This window comes from Malurus melanocephalus, unplaced genomic scaffold (genome assembly GCF_030028575.1).
Source record: "Malurus melanocephalus ecotype Western Australia unplaced genomic scaffold, MMel_1.1 scaffold_350, whole genome shotgun sequence".
Taxonomy (NCBI): Eukaryota; Metazoa; Chordata; class Aves; order Passeriformes; family Maluridae; genus Malurus; species Malurus melanocephalus.
In genome coordinates this window covers 342062-353198 of record NW_026623582.1, presented here as the reverse complement: position 1 = coordinate 353198, position 11137 = coordinate 342062, and the positions used below count along the sequence as shown (strand labels likewise).

At 41.1% G+C, this 11137-nt stretch overlaps 1 protein-coding gene across 1 annotated transcript in view; it reads right to left on the bottom strand.

Annotated features, from left to right (window-relative positions):
* Positions 1-9221, bottom strand: part of PRRC1 (proline rich coiled-coil 1) — a 24518-nt gene extending 15297 nt beyond the window's left edge. The window contains exons 1-2 of the mRNA XM_057378247.1: positions 9105-9221; positions 2887-3003 (exon numbers count right to left, since the gene is read on the bottom strand). Of these exons, the coding sequence (XP_057234230.1) occupies positions 2887-2983 (97 nt within the window). The 5' untranslated portion in view covers positions 2984-3003; positions 9105-9221. The remainder of the gene's footprint in view (positions 1-2886; positions 3004-9104) is intronic.
* Positions 9222-11137: the final 1916 nt, after the last annotated feature.

The window sequence follows — 11137 nt, the reverse complement described above, 5'->3', positions numbered from 1 at the left end:
AAAAAAAAAAAAAAAGAGGGGGAAAAAAGGGATTTTAGAAGCCTTAATCTCAGTGATTCAGTTACATAATTTTTCAGACATTTCACAAGTAAGTTGCGACCTGGTCTGGGTTTTGTTTTTCCTCCAAAACGAATTTTAATTCTGTGGAGTTTTCATACGCCACCAGTTGGACTCAATCTTTGGTGTCAGTATCTTGTAAGACACATCTATTCTTCCTGAATGACCCTACTTGCCATTATGTTAAAAAGACAAGCCCACATTTGACTACAGAGTTTAGAGCAGGTGAAGTCTGCCTCAGAAATTTCTAGCCAGTTTTGTTCTTCCTGAGTGACTGGTGGATCAGCTGATGATCAACTGAGCAGGAAGGGCTCATCTTTAAGAATAAAACACACTGCTAATATTTGGGAAAGGGGGGAGCTGTTYCAGAAGTCTAAAAACCATAAAATGGACTGAACACAAGGCAGCCCTCTCTTCTCTGCCACTCATCATCTTCTTAAACCCTTTACTTTCTCTGTTTCAGTCACACCTTCATCTGATCCTTGGATAAGCCAATTTTCCTCTTATAACCAAGTTTAACCAGGAAGCTAAGTCAGGAAAACAGAAACTGACATTTTTAGTGGCATTAACATGTTGGACCAGCTTAAGCATCTCAGTGGCCTAAGCCTAAACACCAATCACAATCAAATTATATGCAAATTACACCAATGCCATGGTCTCCAAACTTAGTCAGACACATCCAGCAGTAAAAAAAAAAAAAAAAGAAGAATGCCCTCCCATGTAAATGTATTTGTTTAYATATTGCTTACATGCTCCACTGTACCAGTAGCTATACTACAARACATATGCAATAAAAAATTTAGAAGTGATGATAAAAACCAATGAAAAATAGCAATTCTTTTCCAGAAAATAGAAAAAAAAATTCTGCTTCCACTGAAAATCATTTTGATAATATACTATTGATACAATATTACAGTATATTAACAATGGTTAACATACAATATAATTCAATCATTGATGGTGACTTTTTAGGGTGAGCATTGCAAGTGAAGAAACTTCACTGCACATCTTGGTGTAACACCTTGTGATGGGCTGGTTGCACATTCAGACTCCATTGCCTTAGGGGCTACCATGGCTGGAAAGAAAGACCTTACAAAGACCCACATGGAAGAAGTGGCTATAGTTGCTGTATCATCCTATTAATTTTCCACTCCCACTCRTCAATCAAAGTTTTCCTTGAAATTTAGCCAGCAAATTTTCATCTTTCTGATGCCCATCAACTGTCCTTGCAAATGAATGTGCTGCATTACTGTGTTTGTAATGAGTGGGTTCAAATCTCATGGAAATTGTTTGGAAGATCTTTACACAGGCCAGGAAATTCTCTTTGCAGGCTGATGTCTACAGATCTGGCAGTTTTTATGCAACACTTGCATTGATTTCAGMAGGAATGAATAATTTTGGAAGTACTTCCAAATATCAGTTTTGGAAATGGTTTCTCAAAAACTTCTTCCGAAAGTACTTCCTATATCACTCCTTGTTGAAATGTCACCTTTACCTGGAAGGGACAAGTGCATTTTATCTTTTGAACGTATCTAGTAGGTAATACACTGCTGACAGTCTCTTGTCACCACAGRAAACATCAGCAAATCTGATGTTTTGTTAAAACAAAAAAAGGAAAAAAAAAAAAAAAAGCAATGCAAAAAACTTCATGTCCACGTTAAGTTAAACAACTCTTTTACAGACCTTGCTAGTGCTGGCCAGCAAACCTCTGTGCCATGTTTTAAAAAATCCCAATCTTTCCTGGTGACTCCCTATCTCATTACAAAATGCTGTAAAAAAAGACCGTTTTTATAAAATTAATCTCAGTGATGACACCCTATAGCACTTAATCCACTTCTGGCTGTGGTTTCTTTCCTTGTCTATGAATGAGGCAGTGAACACATTCCATGTGTAGTAACTTTCCTGCAGCCCTGCTCCAGAATCCATTTTTATCCTAGCTAAAGCAACTGCTCCATCAGAGGTTACACTTCTACAGTTTTAACTTAAAAATTGTTTTTATTATAGAACTCTTATAGTGGGCAGATCTTSCCAGTATGTTCCTCCTTTAGCACTTGGCAGGTGAGACTGCACAAGTCTGACTCAACAATATCAAATGTGCCCAAAAATTCAGTACCTGGTGCTCAAATATAGTGTTCAGAATCTTGAAAAATCAGAAAATGGGCTCTGACTACCACCCCCAAGTAAGACCTTAGAGAACYTTCCAGAACCTGAAGGAGGTACAGGAGAGCTGGAAGGTGACAGGACAGGGGAAATGGCTTCAAACTTAGAGATGGCAGGTTTAGATGGGGTATTAGGGAGAAATTGTTCCCTTTGAGGGTGGCAGAGGGTGCCCAGAGAAGCTGTGGCTGCCTCATCCCTGAAAGCGTCCAAGGTCAGGCTGGACAGGGCTTGGCGCACCCTGGGTTAGGGGAAGGTGTCCCCAAGATTTAAGGTCCCTTCCCACCCAAACCATGTGGGATTCTATGGGTATTAAAACACAAGTGATTGCTCAGATTTACCACTATCCCCTAGAGGACTGTAAATCTGTTTTAACTCCCTTCTATGCTGCTCATCTGACTATGCACTATGCCACAAGGAATTATTTCCCTGACCCTGCATTCTTACAAAAAAAAGTGCACCCATGTTGCGTCCTACAACAGTTTCAAGAATTTAAAAATAAAGTGCTTAAAATATTCTGTGTGGTATCAGATATATTATGGAAAAGGAACACACTTCCATGATTAAGCAACRATTTAAATTCTTCCAATTAGCCCGGAGAAGAGAACTGCAATTATGCTGATTGCAACGTTTTTGTAGTACTTCAAAAGACATGAATCAAGGTTTCTGTACCTAATGTGACAGGTGTGGCAGCAGCAGTAGCCTCCCCTGGTGTGCTTGGAGGGGGCGTGCCAGGGGGAGTCGTCTCTATCCCACTCTCTTCCATCATTTTCCTTCAGCTACAAAAAGCTGTGAGAGGAAAAAAAATGAAGTCCATTTTGAGAAGAAAGGGAAAAGGTTTTAAATAAGAATGCAAAGGCCCCAACATCGTTGTTCACACTCCTGAAAAGAGCAAATTCAAAAGTAATTCAAATGCCAACTCTAGAAGGAAAAAAAAAGAAAAGCACTGACTTACCTCAAGTACACAATTATCCTGTGTCTCCCTTCTCCTGCATCTGCCCTTTATTTTTAGCACTGTGATAATACCTCAAACTCCAAGACTGTTTCTAAAAACCTTACTGTGTGTGCCCAGCTACTGCTTCCAATATGTACTGGTGGTACTTAAAAGAATAGCAATAGAGAAGTAATTACAAATCACAAAACCCATATCCCATTACAGGAAAAACTTAACTACAGGGTACAGTTCTGCTGCATTATTGAGCTGTGGCAATGCCAACCAGGATCTGTTACTTCCAGCATGAATAAAGTCATAATCACATCACAGTGAACAAGTTCTCCAGTACAGCCAATTCCTATAAAATCTGCACACCACACTTCTCTGGTAACATCATCAAAAGTGGAAGTAATAGAAGACTTTATGATTCTTCTGAAGGCCAGAAGAATCTTTTAACATTCCTGAGTAAACCTTTAAAATACAATACTTCTAAAAAAATAAAACTCTATGMTTATTTAACAATCTTAAATTAATGTAAAAGGACTTAGGAGAAGAAAAATGGAAAAACTAAGATTTTCATGAACACCATGAGATTTTTATTCTTCAGTGGAGTTGCAGCTTACAAAAAGTGCTGCTTCCTCACAAGTCTGGTAAACGACACAGCAGTGAACTGTACCACTCCCTAAAAGAAATTTTATTACAACAAAAATCCCATATAGGGTAGTAATATATACGAAAAATAGACAGGCTCAAAACATTTTTCACCATATCCATTCCATCAGTGGCTATTGAGGAGTGCCATTTTATCCCCTTAAAAATTTGCAGATGAAAAGGCTTAGATAACATGCTGGATAAAAATATTCACGCTAAAAATGAACTCTACTTACACAAATACAGGGCTTTCCTCTTAAAAAAAAAAAAAAAAGAAGTAAAAATGTCTCATTTCCTTATCATTGTTGCAAATGTATACACAACTCTTAGTTCAATGTGGAGGAAAAATTACTGTTACTACCAAATTGAAAAAGCCAGGCAGCAGGACAGCAGGGTCAGTCTTGACAAGTGCACAAAGTTTTCAAAAACAAATGAAGCATCAAAATCAAACAGGAGAAATCACAGTCCCTCTGACAAATCAGTACGATTTGCATTAAATTATTCAGGATCAAATGCTTGAGCCCAGCCATGGAAAGCAAGTAGACCTGGCTCATGGGCAGCACTCTTCAAGAAAACTCTTAYGCCAGATGGATTTTGGGTTCTGAGCATCTTTAATTCACTTAAAGGCTTCTCTTGAGATGGGATGAAAGGGTCAGTAATTGCCTGGTGGTGACCAGACTGTCCTTGCAGAGTAAGTACATCTCACCATCCCTCAGAAAGGAAGTGCAGTTTCTTCCATTAAACTTTACKAAGTGCAAGAATTTGCAATATTAAGACTTTTATCTTTTAATCAATCRACAGGAGTTTACATTCCTCTGAACAGAGATATTTCCTAAGTTATTCTTCCAGTTATACACTGCAAAGCATGAAAGAATTTTCCATTGAGCAATTAAAGTAATCACTTGCCAAAACCTAGAAACATTTTTTCGTGGTTCTTCCAATCTGCTGCTTGATTTGACCTAATGCCATGATTAAAAGCTGTTGAGGGGTGCTTACTACTTCTGTGGCCATGCAGAATGACTGATAAAGTTCCACACACGGCAGCTTTTCAGAAACTATGYGCAAGGATTTTTCAAAGCTTCAGAAACCTATTGCAGTGGTGGTGACGGGGGAAGAGAGAAGGGGCAACCYCCCAAGAAGTCAACTGACATTTAGAAAGTCAGGTATTAGCAGAAATATAAATTACTCTGTAGCTGGTTTTCTCTRTCAACTTCACAATAAGAAAGATGAAAAACAGAAACAGTAATCCAAGATGTGAGACAAATCACGTCAGTTGCTGAAATACGATAAAAATCCCATATGGAACTGATGTAAATGATGTTTTGACTGATATGAAGCCTGCACAAGTAACAGCTTTCTGCACCCTGATTTTTCAACATCAGCCAGTTGTAGTTTGCACGTACTGCATTAGAAAAATGTAGATAATTTAAAGAAAAAATGAAGTGTAAAGACGAGATATGGGAACAGGTAAAAGGAAAGCGGGAGGTACAGTAGGTAAYTTGAAGTTAATAGCTCATTGTGTTGAAATAATCCAGCATCATACATTATTAAAATGATCCTACAGAATATGTATGAACATAAATGGCCTCCCCAAAACCWGCTGTGTCTGAGGAATGGGGAAGCATTTGAGTGGAAGAAGAAGAACACAAGGGAAAGAAACCAAGCAACCTATTAACAGTGTTCAGTCCTCAACAAAGATTCCAGCAACAAAGATTMCCAACTTCCTTCAGGTGAGATGCAGGGGAAAAGTGTCTCAGTACAATCAGCTTAAAATTCCTTAATGACTGCTGAGTGCAGAACCGGACTGTCTTCAGTGATTTGTGAAAAAATCCCAAAGTTATAGTAGTATCTCTTTGCAATCCAAGCCACAAATACATAATTTGCAACAAGGAGCACCTGAAAACTCAGCCTAGCTTCTTAAGGAAGTAACTTTCGTGCCTTCTTGTAATCTAGAATTAATTGTGGTTTACTAAAAGGAAGGATAAACACAGAGAATTTTCACCTAATTCTCTGAACCACAGAGAATTAGGTGAAAATATCCGTACTGCCATCTAGTGATTGGTGACTGTAAACGGCAAATTTGATAATGCCACGTTTTGGTAGAAGAAAATCCTGGTTTTCTTTTATATGGAAATAAAAAAGAAAGGACATGGAAAAGAGAAATACAGAAAGACTGTATTTCAAATGATCAGAWCCTTAAAACCCTTTAGGAAGCAGAAGTGTGGATCTTGCTCTGCTTTGATCAATTATGTGGTTAAAAAAACCTTTTAAAGTACAATGAAGGCACTRTAGGGATAATGCTAAACCCTCAGATGACACACACAAAAAAAAAGCATACCCAAAAAGACTGTCTCTAAATTATTTCTACTKATTTTCACCAGCTGAAACTCATCCATTAACCTAATGCCAAATCTCAGCTATTAACCTAATTCCCAAACTAGGGAAATAGGTGGTATATACTGAAGAGAAAACCAGTCTAAAATTTTAACAGGGTTTTTGCTAAAAGCAGGAATGAAATAATTTGATTTAGAGACTAAAAGGCTTAGCTGACAAATTACTCATCTCTTCACTTTAGTTTAATAGGAAGTAATTACATTTGTGCTAATATTTTGCAATAATCTTAATGATACAACCACACTTCAAAAGCATTCTTCAGGTTATTACTCCAAAATACAGAAATTCACAGCTAATGATAAGATTACCTACAAATGGAGATTAGCAAATTTTATGTGGATAACAACACATTATCTAGAATCAGCTATCCTTCAAAATATACCTAATGAGTTGTATTTTCAGTCATCTTTAATTGATCCCTTCTTCTATATCAGTAGGTGCTCCTGCTATTAAAAAACAAACAAAACCAACAAAACAAAACAGAAATCCACAAAAAAGAAACCACAATGTATTCAGTACACTAAAAAGGGAAACTGGTATTTAAATAAAGCCTAAAATGAAATATAATATTCCACTTAGCTGGAATACTAAATTGAAATGCCACTAAACTTCTTGACTTTAATCACAGTAGGCACAACTTTTAATTAAGTTTGGACAGCATTGGCTGCAGACACTGCTCATGGCTAAGCACAAGCTGACAACTGTCCAGAATTAGGCGCAGTTGACATCAAACAAAATGACAACACTTTTCAAAAAATTAAACGAAAACAGAGCCAGACCCTGAGCATATTTAAAACTTTCATCCAAAAAATCCCTGGCATTGTTTTTTCTGCTCTAGAAAGGGAGAGCACTAAGTCAGGGATAAAACTCCCTTCAGGCTCTGGTCTGGAAAACACAGGCAGGTCCTAGAGGTCACACAAAGTCTCAGTGAAGCCAAAGGGATCATTAGTTTAATCACCTTGTGTTGAATGACTTGATCCAAAGTCCAAAGTCTTAAAGAGAGGTAATCAGGAAAAGGAAAAAGAAACAAAAAAAACAAACAAAACAAAACAAAACAAACAAAAAAAACAAACAAAAACCAACAAAACAAAACAACAAACCAAAACCTCAGAACTCTCTTACACCTGCTTTCTGAGACTTTGGGTTCTTTACTGATGTCACACCTTGAACAATGCACCTGTGTGTGAGGTCATCCCTTGACTTGAACCTGAGGTACCAGGTAACTTCCTGATTAATGCTTCAGAATAGGAAACTGAAGCGAAGTCAATTATTCTCCCATTCATAATGAAGCTGATTGCACCAGGCAAATACTACTGTGCACTTGTTACTCTGGAGCTCTGCTGAAGTTGAGCTTCCTCCAAGTTARCATGGGCACTTCAAAGACACAAAAATCCTGAAAATGAGTAATTGTGCAATGTGCTGGTTTTTGTGGTTTGCAGTACAGCTAAATGCAGAATCTAATGCATTTAATTACCAATAGATAGTGAAAAATATTCAAACTGAAAAAGAAYAGGTTTAGTTTAGATGTTAGGAAGMAATCTTACCCTGYGAGGGTGGGGAGGCCCAGGCATAGGGTGCCCAGAGAAGTTGTGGCTGCCCCTAGATCCCTGGAAGTGTCCAAAGCCAGGCAGGACAGGGCTTGGAGCAGCCTGGGATAGGGGAAGGTGTCCCTGACCAGGGCAGGGAGTGGCTCTGGATGGGATTTAAGGTCCATTCCAACCCAAACCATTCTGTGAGTCCATATTCATAGCATAAATAACATTAACACCTGCATAACTTTTTCACCTTAAAAAAAAMCCAAACTCAACACCAAGCAAGCCTTTCCACCAGCACGCCTGACACCTACCACAGACCAGGACAGCTGGAAACACCAGGTGTGATAACAAGGGCTGCTGGCCTTGCTTTGTCACTAGCGCAGACAAGAGTTCATAAACACCATAAAACCAGCAAGTTCTATTTTTCCAAAGGTCATTCCTAATCCTATCAGAATTTTCTTTTCTTCCCACACATTCTCAGTGCYACTGCCACCCCTCAGGATTTGCAGCAGAGCACACTGCCCCCATCCTCTCCCTGCTATCAAATACTTCAGTGTCACAAATCCCAGATACCGGTGGAGGCCACAGCAGGAGAGCTGTTGATCCACAACATCATGCAGCAATGCCATCCAACACCACCACAGCACCAAAATAAGAACCAAACCATTCCAACAACCTGCACCAACTATTCCCACACCCCATCATTTCCAGGCTATGGATATATCACAGGATGTGATGCAACAGCTCCAGCACTTTCAGAGGTGTTCTCCCAAAAGAAATAACGCAGGTTTTTTTTAATGTGATAATAAAAGCAAATAAATCATATGAAGAGCAAATTATGCCTCCAGAGACTCACAATAAACCAGCAAAGCTCATGGAGCACCATTTCAATCCGGCATTTACGGATTCCCAAGGGTGAGGGTGACACCGCAGGCATTTTACCAGGACCAGCACTCCCATTCCCCGCTGCAGGGCTGGAAATCACAGCCCGAGGCTCCAATCAACCGAGCATCCAAACTCTCCCGCAGAAGGAAGCTCGGCCGGAGGCAAGAGCAGGAGGGCACCGGGCACCCAGCAAAGCACCGGAATAAATCCCACCGGGAATTCTGCGCAGTGCTGCTCCCTGACCCTCACCTCAGAGCGCGGCGCTGGCAGCACACGGAGCGCAGGAGCCGCTGCAGCCCCGCAAGGACGAGCCGGGTCACAACACGAGGAGCGAGCCCCGCACCTCCCGCAGCCGCTCCGGGCCCCGGCGCCGCCCGGCCCAGCCCTCCGGCCGCTCCTCCCCGTCGCCGGGCACGACGGGTCACAACACGGCGCGTCCTCCCGCCGCCGAAAGCGCCCTCACCGAGCCCGATCCTTCCCTCCCGTCCTACCTCTTCCCGGCTTTTCCTGTCCCAGGGATACACGAAGGGAGGCCGCGGCCGGCGCCGCCTCGGACTGCAACTCCCAGCTACCTCCGCGTCGCCGCCGCGCCCTGCCACGTCTCCCACGGCCGGGTCCAACGACCCCTCACGGGGGGGGATGTCACACCCCCGTCCTGCGCCCTCAGCTTGGTTCGCTCCGCACGCATAAAACGGCGGCGGTGTGGGCGGGGCCGCGGCAATGCCACGTTGGCGGCTTGTGCGTTGTGGTGTTGGGGTGAATCACGTAGTGCTTTTATATCTCGCAGCCTTCACAAGCCGTTAGGCGCCTTGTCTGTTAATAAGTAGTGGAAGTGTGTCTCGGTTGATGTGATCTATTCTCACAGAATAAGGTTGGGAAAGACCTGTGAGATTTACGAGTCAAGGCTTTGAATGAACACGAACTTTTGAACCATACCGCGGCACTGAGTGCMATGCTCAGTATGTTTAAAGCGTTTAAGCTTCCTGCAAACAGCCTCTTGCAGTGTCCGGTCACTTTTTCGGTGAAGAAATTCTTCCCGCCTAATCAACCTGAGCCTCCCCTGSCCCAGCCTGAGGCCATTCCCTCTCCTSYYSYYSYYSYYYSSKRGSAGMRSMSSMCKMCCCCSSSKSTSYCCYCYYSTSWSRGRGWKKTGYRSAGMSMCAMRRKSYCCYCYSWGMSYCYYYTTYKCWSSMKGMKSMSCYYYYYYMSCWSYYYCMKCMKCYSCTSSKGSKSCWSMMSMYYCYYCMSCWSMKYYSYYYYCYYYSSWKKMSTTGKTCTTCCTTGTGAGGAGCCCAGAACTGTCCCCAGCCCTCGAGGTGTGGCCTCAGCAGTGCCAGCACAGGGACGGTCACTGCCCTGCTCCTGCTGCCACCCCATGGCTGGGACAGCCCAGGGGCCAYTGGCCTTCTGGGCCACCTGGACATCACCAGAGCCATTGACATGAGCAGCCCTTCCAGCATCCTTCCTTCCCTACAGGGGAAGAAGAAATWATGTATTTAATTAACTCTTGCAGCTTTGACATGCCAGCTAATGTGGGAGTTTCAAGTGTAACTCAGTTCAGGCCTGGTAAATAAGCCCTGGCAAACATACTCCCWYTGAGTCTGTGTATAATACTAAGGGAAACTCAGCAAAGCCAAGTATCTTTAAATTACAAGGATTTCAAGTTGGTTTTTTTTTTGTTTGTTTGTTTGTTTTGGTGGTTTTTTTTTGTTGTTGTTGTTTTTTTGTTTTTTTTTGTTTTTTTTTTTTTTTTTTTTTTTTTTTTTTTTTTTTTTTTTTTTTTTTTTTTTTTTTTTTTTTTTTTTGCAAGAGGTTGTTTCTTCTCTGTGATTTCTGGGTTTCATGGTGACATTTATGGTTAGAGAAACCTAAAAATCAAGAGGGAATGTTAAGTGATGAACAAAAGCTGAAGCTTTTCTTTGACCATTACCTCTGACTTTCCAGAAAATTCTGTTACTCCAAAAAACAAAAAAATGCCCTCAGCCTTGATAGCATTTTAAAGTTTCCTTAAAAAAACTTCTGATTATATGAGAATCCAAAGCCTGTATCATACCCTTGAAGCTGTGTCCTGATAGAGAATAAATCTGTACATTCCCTATGTTCTTACAGAAATACATATGGAAATACTGGCAGAATTCTTGCCTTTACTCAAGACCAACTGGTACACAATTTTAACTGCTCCATCTTTCAGTATCATCCCAGATGAATTTATTTATAAGAAGTTATTTAGAATTCCCTGTGAAGGATGCTGTGGGTGAAGTGCTTCTAGAGTCAATGAACTCTTCTGCTGCATGTGCCAGGAAATGTCGGCTGGAACAAATAAGAGTCTTTTGTTCCTCTAGACCCGAGTGTGTTAAAACAAACTAGCTAGAACCATTCATTGTATTGCTGTAATAGTTGTTACTTACAATGTTTATTGACTTTCACAAAAAAAAAAAAAAAAAAAAAAAAAGGGCTTGTTGTCAGGGTTCTGCTGTGTGATTCCTCTCTTGTAGGATGCCTTCCCTGTGGGAACATTTCTTGT